Genomic DNA, 18,673 nt, shown 5'->3' with positions numbered 1-18,673 from the left:
CTAATCCGACACCCTGGAGTGATTGTTTATCCACAACTGAACCAGCTTCAGTCTTCATTACAATGATACAAATATGAGTTATATAAAAAATAAAAGTTATAGGTAGTTATGAGTTACAACAACATTTAAGTTGGAATCAATAAGTATTTTTGACTTTGAATTCTGAATGTTGAGTCAAATAAATTGAACAATTCACCAAAATTAAGATACATTATTTAATATTAAAAGTCTAGTAACATACATGTACATATACAGTATATATGTATGTTAGTAGATACATGTAACATAGATATATCTAGTAACATTAACATGTCTAGTAATGTTACTAGATACCTTTCTAGTATATAGTAACATTAGATACTGGATCTAATGTTAAACCATCCATTATAACTTCTTCCTAAGAAATGCTAAGATTTTATATATATATATATATATATATATATATATATATATATATATATATATACACAAGCAAAATGTTACTTTTACAATAACAGGTGTTTCTAAATAGCATTTGTCAGATTAATTAAAAAAATTTACATTTTTTAAAAAATTATTTAAAAAAAAAAAGTAACATTTGTGAAACATGCATATTTTTAAAAATTATAACACTGATCTCTGAATCTTCATAAATCTGTTACAGAATAATTCAACAGATTAGTGTAATATCTAAAAAATTTCCTGACATCAATATTGAATACAAAAGATATTTTTTTTAGTCAGCTCAATTGAATTTCCTCAATTCCTCTGAATGTAAAATAAGTGTACAAAAATAAATAATGCTAAAAAAAGTCTAAAAAGATACCTTAATACAAATTAAACTTCACCATTAAATAAATTACAGTAAAATATGTCAACATTTCACAGAAGCATCAGAAAGAGACTGTTGGTTTTTGGTGTCGTCCAAGTCATAATTCACCTGGATCTTGTTTGACGCCAACAGGTGAAAATAATAAATACTGGGACAAGATGAAGAAAGTTCAGTGTTGGTTGTTTCTTTTGTTTTTTTCTTTCTTCTTCTCTGAAATCAGGTCTCCACAGATGCAAACCATCCTGAGGTCTTGAGACATTCATCAGTCTGACATCCTTCTCATGAAAACTGTCAGCAGAAAGAGGCCAGATTAAAACCTGAGCTTGAATCATAGCGAGCAGTCCGTCCATTTTAACATACGCTAAATATTAGAGATGTCCCAATACAGCTTTTTCACTCTCAGTACAATCTGGAAATTGCAGTTTTGATAATTACAAATTCTTTTGTTACTTTTTTTGGTGTAAAATGCTAGAAAAGGCTTGATCAAGTGGTATTACTCAAACAGAGCAATAGTCAACAAAAACAGTTATGAGAACAACTGACCCATTTGTCATTAACTTTAACCTTAAACACAAGAATATTCTGCAATTAAGTTAAATGAATTAAAAGTCCCTGAGAAAAAAAACTCAATAAATTAAATGAAAACAAATTATAATATTAAAGTGCAAAGCAACAATTCAATGTCACTTCAGTTTTTTTTATTTGTCAGCCTGATGCTGCTGAATAATGTGACCACTGCTCTTGTTCTTCTCTAAAACAACCATATAAAAACATATTACTCTAATAATAAGAGCAAAAAAACAGAAAATAATAATTAAGCAGTTAACCTAATTGATGACAACCTTTCCTATTGTTTTATCTCCACTTTTTTGATGCAGCGTAACATTGATTCAGCTGTACAGGCACTTCATTTATTTTTAGCTAAAGTTACAGGGAATAATATATAAATTGGGATTTATTTCAATATATTTTAATTCAATATTTTAAACATTACATAAAATAACCATGTTCAAACACAGACTAGAAAGCCAACATGGATAATTTCCAAAACATGCTGATTTGTAACCACAATAACAGCTAAAACTCAAAATGATTGCAGTTGATAAATAGAAGAAATGCAGAAAGATTCATTTTAAAAATAAAAAATACATTGTTTGCTATTTTATGCTTCCAACTTACTGCCCAGATACGTGATGCCACTACAACCACTGAAAAATTTAAATATTTAGATCAGACTTACATGTTTATGTTTCATGATGGTTTATTGTGATTGTTGTAAGAGGGATACTGGTCTCATTGGTCTCATCTTCACCAGAGTCATGCCCAGTCAGTTTATTCAAACTCTTCTTCTTGTTCTGAAAAACATTACAAATGGAACAGAGGTTTATCATCAATATGAACATCTGGACGGTGAAAACAGAATGCAATGGGTTTCACTGCTGTCTGACTTACACATTTTATAAAGAGGTAATTACCACCGATGACGATGACGACAACAACGGCAGCAGCAGCAACAGCTAAGATGAACCACCAATACCATTCAACTGAAAATAAAAAAAAGATTAAATAATTGTACATATATAATTGAAAAGCTATTTTTACAATGAGTGTGAACTGTTGCATGATTTACCTTTGGACTCCATGCCAGTTATGTTCTGTGTCGTTGAAATGTTGTCTTCTCCATCTGAGACTGTTATAGAAAAGTTTGGGTCAGAACCATTTGTTATCCAAAAATAAATAAATAAATACAAATTTCAGCATGTACATTTACTCACCCAAGAGTTCAACTATTACACTTTTCCACAGACTTCGGAGAAAACATTTATACTTCCCACTGTCATTGACTGTCACATTGGTGATTTTTAGTGATACGTTTCCATTCTGTAGTTCCTCAGGGAACAGAAACACCCTCCCGATGTACGACTCCATCGTCAGGCTCTTGTCCACATCCTGGGATTTGTACACCAACACATACTTCTTGTCTGAGTCATGCCGTAGATCCGGTCTGGTCCACTCCACTGACATACTGACATCCCACTCAGTACTGACAGAACACTGGAAGATGACATCTTCACCAGGAGCAGCTTTGATTTGCTGAGATGCACAAATCACTTCAGGCATTTTCTGAAAGTTTCCTTCAAACAGAATTCACAAACAACAATAAGTTATACTGTCAGCTATTGATGCACCCTGAACAAATATATGGACAAAAACAAAATATGTCTCTTGTATTTTCTTTTCCATGAAGTGACTGATTAAAGAAAACCTAAAACTTCGATGTGAACCTTTTTATACGCTTCTGCAACCTCTTGTGTTTGCAGTTTTGACAATTTCACACCCAGATGTTCAAGTCATTTCTTGCCTGTCCTGAATCCCAGTGATTTAAAGTTACCTAATAATCTAATAGTCTTTGAGCCAACAAAAGTAACAGCATTCAAAGATTTGTACCATAAACGCTGACCGTAAGAACATGAGATTCATTGCCCTTGAGATAATATTGGTTGACCTCTAGAAGTGAAACAGAAAGTCATTGCTTCTTAAAGGTTCCTCAATATTCTGTTAAACCTAAAAGGGAAACTGGTTTCCCATTGGGATATGAAGCTGAACTGAACTGAAAAATGTTTCCATTTCAAAATTATTCAGTTATATTTAACTATTTTTTAGCCTGAAACTTTATCAATAATGTAATTAAGCTTATATATTAAGAAAAATAAGATTCTTGAATAGCTAAAATAAAACTTGAGCACACCAAATTATTTGTTTTAAATTAATTGCTCAGATTTTATTCATACTGGGATACATATTTGAAGATACTAAAAATGCTTTTTTAAAATTATTATTATTTATAATTTGACGGGGGGGTTTGCCTATTTCCAGGTTAGTTTATGTCCACAAGAAAACTGTTAAAAGGCAATAAAATACTTATTTTTGTGTGTATTTTTTTTATATCATGCCCTGCACAAACTAAGATGTGACAGGAGCAAAGCTTAAGACAATTCATTATTATTCATCTGCAATAAAAATACTGTTTTTCTAAAACCAATCGTAGAAATATAACATAATACTTCCTGAGGTAATCATTACGTTTTTAACCTAATCAAGCCACATTGTTACTTTTCTAATCCCCACCAGTCACGCGTAAATTCAAATCTGATTTGGTAAAGCTTTAATTTATTACCTATTAAATTCTACCGAACTGATACCTTTTTATTTACACACAACCCTAAATATGGTCTTCCTGCCAACATTTAAAAATGGCTGGTAACAGGTAGAAATTTCAAGAAGGACCTCGCTGCAGCAAACAGGAAGGGGCGGGACGGACCACTGTCAGTCTCATACCTTATTTGGAAATGGGACCACTGCACTCCGGTAGTGAAGGGGGCGCTATTTCCTATATTATCCGCGGTCTCCCGTTTTTATTTTCTTTCGAAATCTGTGATATATCTTCATCTTTAGGAAGGATTTTCACTCTCAGCATGTATTTGAACTTCTCTCTTTTATTTACTTCAGCGAAGCTCACAGTTTTTAACAAATTCTGTAGCTTTATGTGTACTTTTAAATCTGCTCCTTAGTCGCATCTTTTCGGGCTTGCTACTGCCTCTAGTGGCGTCGTGGTGGTAACAACTAATAAAATTACATTATACATTACTAAATCAGAATAGCACAAAGTCTTTATTATTTACTATTAATTTTGGCAACACTGGCATCGTAAAAGATAAATTATCTTATAAAACACCATATTTGTTTTATTTTCTTAAGGAAGTAGAGCTAATTAAATGAGCTAAACAAGACCTGAAAGTGATTCCAGTTCTACTTGATGGCCAATCTGTTGAAACTGTGGCAAATTTTAAATTCCTCGGGTCATTCCTGGACAGTCAGCTCAACTTTGCTGAAAACACTGGCTATATCTTTAATCTTTATCTTTTATCTTTAACTGTTCTCAGAGACTCTATCTTTTAAGAAGACCCAGTGATCTTGGGGTTATCCAACTTGAGGTTGTTGAGTTAAAATGTTCAAACTTAACATTCTAACTTGAGTTTTAACTCAACTCAAGTTAAAACAACATTTTACAAAAAATGCTAAAAATAAATTGTTTTATGCATAAAACTCTTTTCTATGGTTAAAATTCAGAACTGCTCAGACGCCTGCAGGATTTTATCGGAGGGCAGCAGCGCCTGCAGCTGTACGGCTGCAGCAGCTCTGCCTACCTTAAGATTTTCCTTTAAGTAAAAAAAGAAAAGAATAATTTCTGAATTTTTTATTATCGAACTCTCTTTACAATTAACAAAATTGTGGAGAACCAAAAGATCTTATGTGTCAAAACATCTTGTACGTAGCACACGTCTGAGTCTGTGGGGGTCAAAGGGCACGCCAAAGCCTAAATCTTATTGGTCAGTTTGTTTTTGTTTATTTGGTGGCTTGGCGCTTTTTCTGTAAGCTAAAAATGAATGACAGGAGTTTGAACCTCCCGTAGTTCTAAGAGCGGTTTGGATGCCGGTTGAGCTTTTTACCGTGTCGGTTCTGGTGGGTCGTCGGTTTATGAGCATCTTTGATGTTTCCCGAACTGGAGAGCTGATGGGTCACCTGTTAGCTGACATCTGCTGCTCTTCCTGAGCGTCGCGCTAAAACTGCGGGTTAAACCATTTAATCTAGTCGAAACGTTTCCCACAAGAGTAAAAATTAAGCAAACATTGTTGCTTCACCTTCTCCTCCTCTGGACGTCTGACATCACCTGAACCTGGGAATCAACATCCTCCTCTTTCCTTTGATCTCACGGCTTTGCTTCCATGTCTTTATTATTTAGCATCGTTTGTGTAAAAACAAAACAACGAAAAAAGGCTGCGCTGCTTTAGTGGTTTATGTTTATGTTGTTTTTGTGCGACGCCACATGATGCGCGTTGGAGAGGTGGTTGTGCTCCTGCAGGCCAGGTGCAGTGACAGTTCTGTGCTACCCTCCGATCTGTCGGACCTTTTCCCGACATCTGCTGGTGTCAGCCAGCTGGTGACCCGTCAGCTTTTAAGTTTGCGAAACCACAAAAAAAGCTAATAAACAGGCGACCCGCCAGAACCGCACACTGTAAAAAGCTCAGGCGAGATCATAGAACTACAGGAGGTTCAAACTCCATTCATTATTTTTAGCTCACAGAAAAAGCAAACTGACCAATCAGATTTAGGCCTTGGCGTGACCTTTAACCCCCACAGACTCACACTGATGTGCGCTACATACAAGATGTTTTGGTACAAAAGAACTTTTTCTTTTCTCCACAATTGTGTTAATAGTAAAGAGGGTTGGATAATAAAAATACAATAACTTTTCTTTTCTTTCTTTTATTTAAAGGAAAATCTCAGTGCGTCCAGCTGCAGCTGCACCGATCCAGACTCTCAGACACTTGAGGACAATTTAGAATCACACAGAAAATCTGCAAAAGAGAATCAAACTTAAAACTCTGAACTAAGAACTTCGGATCAGATAATAGCAATTAACCATAGCTGCCATGGTAAATTATTACTGATAACTACTGTCAGTAGTCCCTAACATTAATATGATCAGGCAGCATGTAATCATATATACATAAATGTATTATTGTTATAAAGGCTGAGCCAAGAAAATGTATGTCTGTATCAAACAAGTAGCCCTTCGTGTTGCTCTGTACCTGTGAAGTAGCTCCCAGTCTCAAAAAGGTTGGTGACCCCTGCTCTGGCATCTAAGAACATCTATTAGAAGTCATTTATTGACAGTGCAATAATTATTGCAACAGACTGGTGACCTGTCCAGGGTGAACCCCGCCTCTCGCCCGGAACGTAGCTGGAGATGGGCACCAGCACCTCGCGACCCCATTAGGGACAAGGGTGAACAGAAAATGGATGGATGGAAAATGGATGGCAATAATTATTCTTAACCAAACTAAATGATAATATTTACCTATAACTTGATAAGTGTTTTGCTCTCTTCTCAATTGTTGATAATGTGATTCTATGAATATGATTTTTCGTTTTAGAGTCGAAGGAAAATTTCCACGTTGATGGACTAAATAGTTTCATCTTATTTTTTCCTATATATAAGAATCTATCAACAAAAAGTATAATAATAATATACATGGCACCGTCAAAACAAAAATGTGAATTTTTGCTTGCATCTGTTTAACAACCCTGGTTGTTATTCTTCTGTGTACCTAATTCATTTGTTTGTTATTGACTTTTGCTCAGTTAAATTTCTTATGTATACATTGCAAATGGTATTTTTATTATAGATGATCATGTTGTTGTTCATGTCTCCTTATTTCTTTTGTTCCTCCTATGATTAATGGAAATATAAAGATATTATTTATAATGTATAAAATAATTGTTTATCTCATTTAATTAATATAGGAAATAGCGCCCTCTTCACTTCCGGAAAGCAATGGTCCCATTTCCAAATAAGGTATGAGACTGACAGTGGTCTGTCCCCGCCCCTTTCTGTTTGCTGGAGCGAGGAAACAGTACTTGGAAGTTTCTAGAACTTTCTGGAAGTTGAATTTTGGAAAAGCTAAACTCCCCTTGATTTAGACGCAATCGACTGAACTCATCACTTGAAGTTTACTTTTTAGTTAGATTTACAAGTATCGATAGAAATGTGCATCGACCTTTCCAGTAAGAGTAATGCAGGCGACAAAGCTTGTATAATTTTCAGATCGTCCTTTCCAAAACGTGTTACGTCACTACTGATATACGGTAGAAAAAAAGGAGGTCAATAATTAGTTTTTAGATAACCAACATTCTAGGTAGTGTAGAATGGTAAATATGTCGAAATGTGAATTATAACAGCCCAAACCGATTCACTGACAGTTGGTTAAAAAAGCTTTACTTACCGCCAAATGTTTCCAGAAAAGTAAAAAAAATCGCCAGGATCCCTCCTAAAATTAAGTTTTTCTTGAAAAGGGTCATCCCAATGTAGTGTTAGTGGTTGTTGTAGACACGTGTTTTCTTTCTGCCGGTCTGAAGCTGTTCTCGAAATGAGTCTACAATTGTATTGTACTTCTGACACTAGCCTCGCGAGAACAGCCACTCAGGCTGTCTGTACCTGCAAGAACAAACAAACCAGGTGTTGTGCCTAAGGCTAAGCAAGCTGACTGGTTGGTTGAGATTGGGCGCGCCCCCGCGAGGAAGCGCGTCGCCGCAGCACCCTCAGACTGATTTGAGCTGTTTTGAATGACTTTCTTGGTCGTTTAGTTCTTAAAGACAAATTATGTTTACATCAATGACAGTTTTATGGCCACGGTTACAACAAAGGTTCGTCTTGTTTGCCCTTTTCTGCCCAGTGAAATGCAATTTCTGCCTGAAATGGCACTCAAAGGAATTATATCATGTAGATATGGTTCATGAATATGCACATAAATGCTCTTCAAATGCCTTTTGTGTTTTCATTTAGGCTCTATTATACAATTTACATGCAAATATCCAGCATTTGTCAACAAAGGTAGGCCTATCACATTCTGAACAACTAATTCTGCTTTATAAGTGGTTGAAAAGTAATTATTTTAGATTTCTTGTAAACCAGTCTTCTAATGTAAGGGATATTGAACATAGGATGGAGTGGTGGGACGGTTTAACTGTGGTTACAACTTGACAGGTATAATATTCAGGCCAATGTTTTGTAAAATAAAGATGGCTGATGATGAGGGAGAAGTGGGGAAATCAATGTAAACAATTAGTCCTCCTGTTTATGAGTTGGACAGTTATGTAGAGACCAACTTATTAATCTGTTTATCCCAACATAGATTTATCAATCTATTCACTTTATTCTCATCTGAAAACCAGCAGTTTCTTATATTTGGAAATGTTACTGACAGGCAATAAAATAAAACACAAACAAAATAAGACAGAGTCATTTTATATTCAAACAAGGAATCAACTTTATTTAGATATTTGTCTAAAACTAAATAGAGCTTACAATCTGAGTCACAAGACGACTATTGACACAGTTTGATCCAGAATCTGATCTTTGTCCAATAAATGACTGATGTCCTTATTTGATGATTAATGATGATGATAATCACAGTTTACAACAACATTTGTCATCAACATTTATTGCTTTGTCACGTTCAGTGTGACACAGAAATAAATGTAATTAGTTTAGTTAAATAAAAATCCTCCTGAGCAGTGATTGCCTCCATTGCTGATCAGAAACAGGGAGGGGCAGCACCCAAACAAACTCCAACAAAACAACAAACAAGATGACAAAGTAGCTCCATAAAGACAGCTGGTCTCTGGACAGTGAAGACATGACAACAATGATCTCTCCAAAACAATAATGGAAACTAAAATACACATTTTAACCAATTGGACCTCAAATCACTGCTGATTATTCTGGGTTAATGAACTCAGCAGAGGATCCGTCAGGACAGGAAAATGAGAAGTAAAGTCTAATCCCAGCATGTAGAGGCTGAGTGAATCTGGTCTGGACTCTGTGGATCAGAGTCATAGTTTCAGAGACGCTGTAGAAACACAGAATACCTTTTATATGATCCAGGTACACTCCTATTCTGGAGGAAACTGGACGTTCTAGTGGAGTTTTAATGTTGTTGTGATAAAATGTGTAACTGTTTGTGTCACAATATAATGACCAGGATTTGTCATTGGATCCTAGTCTTTCTGTTCTGCTGATGTTCTTGTATGAAACGGCTACAGATCCTCCTCCTCTCCACTCCACCTCCCAGTAACAACGTCCAGTCAGACTCTCTGTACTCAGAACCTGATAACAAAAACCATCAAATCTGTCTGGATGATCAGGATAAGACTGTTTATGGTTTGCAAATGTTACCTTTCTTTTCCCCTTAGATAAAATTAGAAATCTGTTTAGGGTGTTTGGATCCAGAGTGATAATTTTTAAAAGTTTCAAGAATCCATCTCTGGTCTTTGGTTCTGGTTCTGATGGTTGAACATCCACTTCAGTGACCTTCAGTTCAATGTTTGTCCATGTGTCTCTCAGGATGTCCTTTAGTTTGTCTCTGAGCTCGGCAACAGCTGCTGCCACGTCCTCAAAGTGTCTCAGAGGACGGATGTTGATGCTGGATGAGTGTGTAGACTCACTGAGTGCTGGAAGTGAGGGGTAGTTGAGGAGAAACTGGTTGTGATCCTCTGTGTGTGAGACCTGCTCCAGCTCAGAATTTCAGAATTTTAAAATTTCAAAATTTTCTCAGGGTTTAATTGCAAAACAAGAATTTCCCCTTGAAAATTTTTGTTTTGCAATAAAATGAGTTTATTTTCACATATTTTATACATCTGTCCCTACCTAATGATGGGTCTGTAGATAAGTATCTGAAACCAGAGAGCTCTGTAGTTTCACTTCTGTAAGTCTGTATATATCAGATACAGAAAGTTGTTCTCTCTTACTGAGGATATTGATGGAAAGGTTACATGTTAGGATCCCAAAGAAGAGCCACAGCTCCCAAACATCTTCATTTATGACCATCTGCAGCCCCATATACTAACATTACTTGGCAAATAAGGAAGTTTTATAATAAATCATTTTGCATTAAATGTTCCCTATATGAGAGGCTTTTACTTCCTTAAATAATCTATTTGTTCTGTTATGAAAGCAAACATTCTTATTTTTTTATAATATTTAAATCAAACTTTTAATTTTTTACAAAAACAAACAAATACTGCAAACAGATCCACCTAACAGACTTATAATAATAATTTATTAATGCTGCTAGATGCTACTTCTCTTACAGGCATCAGTTATACTTATGGTTTTTGCAATACACTCTCCTCATCACTGTCTATTCACTAGTGATGGGTAAATGAGGCGTCATGTATCGTTTTGACCCAAAGGAAAACTGTATTGATACTGTGTCGATACTGTCACTGAATACTGACACCTGCTGGACATTAAAAATCTCTACAGGCAACGTAGTTCACAGACTGATTTGATGGCCTAGTCTATACAATAAGATTTAAGTCATTTTATTTTATTATATATTATGTATTGTATTATGTTATATCTTCAGTTAAATTCAAAATATATTTTATATTCTTCGACACAGTCAATAAATAATGTGAACATGAACCAGGTGACGAAAATGAAAGTTAACGTGTTTGGAATGAGGATGATTGTGGACAGTTTTTTTTTTTTTCACAAATTTTCATTTAAAAAAAGTTTTTTCTAATATTTTGAAATTTAGTCTGTTCCGTGTTTTTGACACAACTTCTCCTGCTGTAGAAAAAAATGAAGTAAACAATACATTTATATAAAATAATTTATAAAAAGCAACTGAATAATTTGTAGAACGGCTGAATACCTGAGTTTATCCAGGTGTATCTGCGACTTCATTCTGATGCCCTATAATGACTCAGCATTAAGGAGGTGGATTTATTTAAATAAAACTGATTTTAGTGACACTGCATATTGTTCATATACATTTAATTTTTTTCTTTTATATTTTGTACGCAGATTTTCATGGATGTGTTTGTTTTGCTGGAAATGTCTTTTTTGTATTTATTTATAGCGGGATTGTCTTTATTTTCCTTTTATCTGTCTAAAGATTTTTATTTATGGAGGGTAATTTAAGAATAAAATTGTGAAATGTATAATTTCAAAGTAGAAACATGCAAAACTTAACCTGCAGAACATAATATGAAAGTAAACTAAGAGTCAATTTCAGCTGAATTGGGATTCAGATCCAGTAGAAACTGAAAAGAATCGGATGAAACAACAACTAAGTGATAATCAATACCTTATTTTCTGACATAAGATTAAAATGGTCCCAAACTACGAATCTTTTGTTTACCTTCAGGCTCCATAGTTGACGCTGTAACGTAAAAGATCAAGAATTATTTTGGCAAATGCATCCAAGTTCATCCCGCTGACAGATTCGCTTCCATATAAACACAGTTTGGTGCATCAGTGTCATTTAGAAACACTTCCTGTATCGGTCACGTGACTTGCTGAAAACAATACGACACTGGGTTTGGTCTAAGGACTTGACGCATGCGCCGACGCATCGGTGCTTCCCCCCTGATTCCTGGCTTCAAATAGCCCATTTCTAGTTGTACTGCTTGATGATGATCTATGTCTCAATGTTTATACTGAGGATTAAATAATAAATTAACATGCAGACTATATGACTGCTATCCCGCTTCCTTAATTAACAATATTAAAAGCTTTGAAGCTTCCGGGACTATGAGAGCACACACACCCCGCTCCTCCCCCACACACACAAATGAAAGAGAAAGTATTATTTCACTTTTTGACTCGAAGACATCTCGGCCATTACTTCTACTTATCAAATCTTCATTAAATACTGAAAATAAAATCAGAAATATGCTCTTCATCAGACAGGAACACATCATGAGATGTTTTCCGGTTCTCTTCTGGCTGATCAGTTTACTGCCCGTCGCAGTTCAAGGTACGTTCAGTTTTTGTCTCCTCGTTTCCTCCCAGTACTGTACACAGCGTAGCGGTTATATCTCAAAACAACACTAAAAGTTACTAAACTTGCCTATATTTACAATAAACAGGTGCGTATCAAACCCAGAATTACTCTGATATCCAGGAAGTTTGGTTCAGCAGTTTAGTTCCGGCTCTCGCTCTCCATATTTTCATAGATGTTTCGTGTCCGCAAAGGCGCACAAATAAACTAATAATTAATTTCAAAGATAGTGTCGCAAATCTGCAGCAGCCAGTTGATGAGCCGCTATCAAGACAACCTTAGTCTGGTCGCAAACATGTATATCTGAGTTTCAGGATGTTGTACCTCCTCAAACATTTAGAAAGAGTGTAAAGATAACTGCTTCGATAATACAGCCTGTAGAAAAAATGTGTCATGTCTTAATTTATCCTGAGTATGGATTATGTTGTGCTGTAAACCTAAAAAAACACACTTACTCCATCCATAGAAATGGCTGAACTTATTCCAAAGCTACCATTTTGAATTTATTTGTGCTCAAAGCCAAAATGCTCCATTTTTATCTTTTATCAAATGATGTTTATGAGATAATAAACCTTATAAATATGATATATAAAACAAATATAACAATATCTATTATAGTCCAAGGACAATCCTCATGAAACTTATGAAGAACTGAATTCACTTTGAGGAGTGAAACACATTTTTTAAGAAGTTTATCCATTAAGTTCTTACCTGCACAGACTTTGTTAAATGATGCCTTTCTGCTAACTATTTGATGATCAAAGACGTTTTTTAGTTTCCCAGCAGGAAGTGGTGACTTAACTTACCTCAGTCTCCCATACAGCTCTGCTCTTTCTCTGTCCACAGCTTCACACCTTTACTGATGTAAACTTGTTAATGACCCTCTTTAGATTTTTGTTTTCATTGATTGAGGTTCAAGTTCTTGAATTAGAAATCTTTTTCTATTATTTCAAAATATAACTGTCATCAATAAATTGATCAGTGGCTCATCTTGTTAAATTAGACCATAAAGGCCGATCTTTGCTCCTCACAATGACTGTGTGATTCATTTGTCTCTGATCTTTCCATGGATCAGTTTGCTGGAACTGATCTCTTCACTAAAACTGAAGGTTTGGAGAAACTCTGATCAATAAATCAGATAAGGCCTCTGCTTTCCAGGTTTTAGCAATTATGGAAATACCTGTCCTTTATAACAGGTTTAACACCAGCTGTTATGGGATAGCTGCTACTTTTTCTTCTGGTAAAATGTTGATATTTATTTTAATTAAATGAGTATTTTCTTGTTTTCTTTTCCAGAGATTGATAAAATGACTAGATATCAATTTGTGATCAAACAAAAACCAAACAGAAAAAATGTGAGCTTTTATTTTGAAAGAACTCAATAATACTGTGTTGTCCCAACAGTTTTCACAACTGTAAGCATTTAAAGGATAATAGTTGAGCAACAAACTGAACATCATCAGGAGTGCAGTCATTTTAAAAGCATTGTTTATCTTTCCAGGAGAATATCAACTTGAAAAGCCAATAAAAGCACAAGTGGGATCCGACGTTATTCTACCATGTCTTGTGAAGCCCCCAGTTAACGTGAGAGACGCTGCAGTCGAGTGGATGTTCGACTCCAGTAAAACTGTTCACTTGTTTCGCAATGAAGCTGATGACCGAGAATCTCAAGACGACAGATACAAAGGTCGAACTTATCTCAACCATACAATGCTTGAACTTGGTAACATTTCCCTCAAGTTGTCCAACGTAACTAAGAACGATGAAGGGATTTACAGCTGCTTTGTTCACCGTCTGCCTGATCTCTCTGAAGAGAAACATGTTACTCTGATTGTTGGTGAGCTTTATTGAGTCAGAATCATTTAAGATAAAATAGATAAAAATGTTGATATCTTTAACACTTAATGTGATTCCTCAACAGTTGATGGAAAAGAAAATGAAAACCCCGACAAACATTCTGGAGGTAAATATCTTAACAACTGATAATCAGATGTTACTGGCACAGCGACTGTGACTCAGTGGATAAAGTTGTTGTCTTCCTGTTTCCCCTGGTCACATGTTGATGTGCCCTTGGGCAAGGCAGATAACTCCTAAATACCTATTGATCTGCATATAGGTGTATGAATGTGTGTGTGTGTGTGTGTGTGTGTGTGGTGCAGTAAATGTTGACCCCTGAATGATGAGGTGACTGTTGGTTCACAACTTTGATCTTATTAATATAACAAAAATATGCAAAATTGAATTCAAAAGATTCAAAAACGGAATTTTATAAACCTGTTTTTCTTTTTTGTCACCAAACGCCATCGTGGATTTTGGGGTGTTGTTGTTACTGGTGGTGGTGGTCTTGGAGCAGTCCTTTCATTATAATCCAGCATGTTTTTAAGGAGTGAAACACATTTTTAAGAAGTTTATCCATGAAGTTCTTACCTGCACAGACTTTGTTAAATGATGCCTTCCTGCTAACTATTTGATGATCAAAGACGTTTTTTAGTTTCCCAGCAGGAAGTGGTGACTTAACTTACCTCAGTCTCCCATACAGCTCTGCTCTTTCTCTGTCCACAGCTTCACACCTTTACTGATGTTAACTTGTTAATGACCCTCTTTAGATTTTTGTTTTTATTGATTGAGGTTCAAGTTCTTGAATTAGAAATCTGTTTTTATTATTTCAAAATGTAACAGTCATCAATAAATTGATCAGTGGCTCATCTTGTTAAATTAGACCATAAAGGCCATGTCATGCGGTGTAGGTTGTGAGGCAGACGCAGATGGAACCAGGTTAGATGAATAATGAAGATTTATTAATAATAATAATAATAATAATAATACATATTATTTGTAACGCACCTTACATTTCAAAGATTTAATGAACAAAATCCAGAAAAGTCCACAAACACAGGCAGCACGACTGAGCGGAAGCCAGGGCTCAACGTCGGTAGCAAACTGATATTTCGACTGGACACACGAAGGACTGATTTGCACATTAGATGAGGACCTGACAGAGACACAGACACACAGGTGACACTAAATACACAGGGGGTAATCAGGGAATGAGAAACACCTGGGAGTAATCGAGGGGAGAACAGGACAACACGGAGACTCAGAAAACTCGAAATAAACACACAGAAAAACACGAAACATGACAGGCCGATCTTTGCTCCTCACAATGACTGTGTGATTCATTTGTCTCTGATCTTTCCATGGATCAGTTTGCTGGAACTGATCTCTTCACTAAAACTGAAGGTTTGGAGAAACTCTGATCAATAAATCAGATAAGGCCTCTGCTTTCCAGGTTTTAGCAGTTATGGAAATACCTGTCCTTTATAACAGGTTTAACACCAGCTGTTATGGGATAGCTGCTACTTTTTCTTCTGGTAAAATGTTGATATTTATTTTAATTAAATTAGTATTTTCTTGTTTTATTTTCCAGAGATTGATAAAATAATGACTAGACATCAATTTGTGAACAAACAAAAACAAAACTGAAAAAATGTGAGCTTTTATTTTGAAAGAACTCAATAATACTGTGTTGTCCCAACAGTTTTCACAACTGTAAGCATTTAAAGGATAATAGTTGAGCAACAAACTGAACATCATCAGGAGTGCAGTCATTTTAAAAGCATTGTTTATCTTTCCAGGAGAATATCAACTTGAAAAGCCAATAAAAGCACAAGTGGGATCCGACGTTATTCTACCATGTCTTGTGGAACTTAACGCAAGCAGTGCTACAGTCGAATGGATTTTCAACTCCAGTAAAACTGTTCACTTGTTCCGCCATGAAGCTGATGACCAAAAATCTCAAGACGACAGATACAAAGATCGAACTTATCTCAACCATACAATGCTTGAACTCGGTGACATTTCTCTCAAGTTGTCCAACGTAACTAAGAACGATGAAGGGATTTACATGTGCAGTGTTCGCCGTCTGCCTGTTCATAATAAGCCAGAAGAGAAACATGTTACTCTGGTTGTTGGTGAGCTTTATTGATTCAGAATCATTTAAGATAAAATAGATAAAAATGTTGATATCTTTAACACTTAATGTGATTCCTCAACAGTTGATGGAAAAGAAAATGAAAACCCCGACAAACATTCTGGAGGTAAATATCTTAACAACTGATAATCAGATGTTACTGGCACAGCGACTGTGACTCAGTGGATACAGTTGTTGTCTTCCTGTTTCCCCTGGTCACATGTTGATGTGCCCTTGGGCAAGGCAGATAACTCCTAAATACCTATTGATCTGCAAATAGGTGTATAACTGGGTGTGTGTGTGTGTGTGTGTGTTTGTGTGTGTGTGGGTGTGTGTGTGTGTGTGTGTGTGTGTGTGTGTGTTAGTGAGAGTGAATGGGTGAATGTGTCTGCAGTGTGGAGAGCTTTAACAGGTCAGCATGACTGGAAATACTTTAAACAACTTCAGTCCATCAATGTTTGTATCTTTACTTACTCAGACAATAAGGGAGCCAATAACTGTCTTGAATAAATTAGTATTTTACTTGTGGATAAATGTGGATAAATTAGTAAAATGTTTTGTTTCTCAATAAACTGGTTGATTTGACCTCTAAATATATAATTTAATTATCAGGTTAATCACATTTCCTTGCACAATTGTTGGAGTAAATAACAAAGAATGACTAAAACTATTCTCCTTCCTGAACACATGATGGCATTTCTATGGTGTGAATATTTGATTAATATTATTTGAATAAATCAACATGCCATCTTCAGAAATCTGGAACAAAGGAACCAAAGAAAGAACCAAACTAGTGGAAATCCAGTTTTTCCTCCATCCTGATTTAATCTTCCTGCCTTTGAAGAAAATGTTTCTTTAACTTTTGTTTTACATCCACAACTGGACCTACTTTGAAATAAGAGGATGTGAATTAATCTTTAAGATTATACACAGTTATGACATCATCTAGGAACATTAATATGAAAGTTTCTAAATGTAAGAAAAGTAATAAAGTGGCATTTAACAAACAAAAGTTTAGCTTTTGTTCCTTCTAACTAAACTAAAAAAAGGTTTCATACAATTTAGAGTCAGACAGTAAAAATAAAAAGGTTCTGGTTTCATCTGTGTGTGTGTGTGTGTGTGTGTGTGTGTGTGTGTGTGTGTGTGTGTGTGTGTGTGTGTGTGTGTGTGTGTGTGTGTGTGTGTGTGTGTGTGTGTGTGTGTGGTGCAGTAAATGGTGGCCCCTGAATGATGAGGTGACTGTTGGTTCACAACTTTGATCTCATTAATAAAACAAAAATATGCAAAATTGAATTCAAAATATTCAGAAGCGGAATTTTAAAAACCTGTTTTTCTTTTTTGTCACAGGACCTGAACCTGGAGTTATTGGTGGTGTTGTTGTTGGAGCACTCATCATCCTCGCCTTCATCACATACTGTGTTGTACGTCGCCACAGAGGTGAACAAAGTAAGTCAGTCATTGTCTTTGTAAGTCTTGCAGGATTTTGGTGAATTAATGATTCTCTCCATAAATGCATGTTTCCAATTGATAGAAAATTATAGTTTTTAATAATTTGCAAAAACTGATCTGAAGCTGAAGAGAAGTAAAACTCAGAAACATGGAGCTGTCTGGATAAACATGTATAAGAAAAGTTATGCAGTTTTCACATATTTATCAATATCTGTTGGTGTTTGTCTGAAAAGAAAAGCAAAACAAGAAACCAAATTATTATGAGTAACTTTTTTCTCTTTTAGGTCTTTGTTGTTTATTGTAGCCTTTCTGCCTGCCCAGGTTGATGAAACATTTTTACCAGACAAAAACTGTTAAGGAGAATTAAATATTGTCACTCATTTATATTGTTAAGCTAAATATTCACTGTTGTTTACTTTCTGTTGTGTACAGTTTTTCCACGCTGCTGCAACAAGTCTCAAAATGAACAAAGGAGAAATGATGGAGGTATGGAAATGGAACAATTATGTAATAATTAACTTATATTGATTCTTTACTTTTTTATTTTCCTGCTCATTGATAAACTAAGCAGGACTGCAGTCACTGAACATCACAGCTGAGCATCAAACCAGGAAACTGAACTTCCTTGTTGGTGACTGAATCTGACTGACTAGATAATTTGATGTAGCAGCAATGAACTGGTGACCTGACTGGTTTACTCCTGGCTCACCAGCTTTCCCACTGACCTGAACAGTGATATGAAGGTTTAGACCAGAGGTGACCAACCTGTGGCCCCGGATCTGGACAACACTAAAGAAAAACAGCCAAGAATCAAGAAAACAAAATCCAACAACATTCATTCATAAAATGATATAAATAAATCTATTAAAAATTGCAAACACATAACTCAGATTTTCTCTTCTTTGTTGTGTTTTCTTCAACAGAGAAGCTTAAAGCCAATTAAAACATGTTTAATATTATAATTACATCAGACCAATTAAAATAAAAGAAAGTAGAGTTTAATGAAAGACATCTCTTCTACCTTAATGA

At 35.4% G+C, this 18,673-nt stretch overlaps 1 protein-coding gene and 2 long non-coding RNA genes across 6 annotated transcripts in view; 2 read left to right on the top strand and 1 right to left on the bottom strand.

The window, feature by feature from the left end:
* The window catches only part of LOC114156923 (V-set domain containing T-cell activation inhibitor 1-like), a 57,368-nt gene that overhangs the window by 11,107 nt on the left and 27,588 nt on the right, over positions 1 to 18,673 (top strand). For 2 of the 4 annotated variants that reach the window (XM_028037542.1, XM_028037541.1), the window contains exons 1-3: positions 12,005 to 12,201; positions 13,727 to 14,062; positions 14,147 to 14,188. In XM_028037542.1, coding sequence (XP_027893343.1) covers positions 12,117 to 12,201; positions 13,727 to 14,062; positions 14,147 to 14,188 — 463 coding nt within the window. In that variant the 5' untranslated portion in view covers positions 12,005 to 12,116. Of the gene's footprint in view, positions 1 to 12,003; positions 12,202 to 13,726; positions 14,063 to 14,146; positions 14,189 to 18,673 lie in introns of those variants that run through there. The other 2 variants (XM_028037544.1, XM_028037543.1) reach the window with 2 other exon arrangements.
* LOC114157013 (uncharacterized) lies at positions 998 to 2,344 on the bottom strand. The gene is made up of 3 exons (XR_003598065.1): positions 2,264 to 2,344; positions 2,052 to 2,166; positions 998 to 1,099 (listed from the first exon to the last, which is right to left on the bottom strand). It is a non-coding gene; the product is annotated as an uncharacterized LOC114157013 (long non-coding RNA).
* LOC114157020 (uncharacterized) lies at positions 18,138 to 18,529 on the top strand. The gene is made up of 2 exons (XR_003598071.1): positions 18,138 to 18,275; positions 18,357 to 18,529. It is a non-coding gene; the product is annotated as an uncharacterized LOC114157020 (long non-coding RNA).

Source organism: Xiphophorus couchianus, chromosome 14, assembly GCF_001444195.1.
Source record: "Xiphophorus couchianus chromosome 14, X_couchianus-1.0, whole genome shotgun sequence".
NCBI classification, from domain to species: domain Eukaryota; kingdom Metazoa; phylum Chordata; class Actinopteri; order Cyprinodontiformes; family Poeciliidae; genus Xiphophorus; species Xiphophorus couchianus.
The sequence above is the reverse complement of the archived record's forward strand: the minus strand, read 5'-3'. Positions and strand labels throughout refer to the sequence as shown.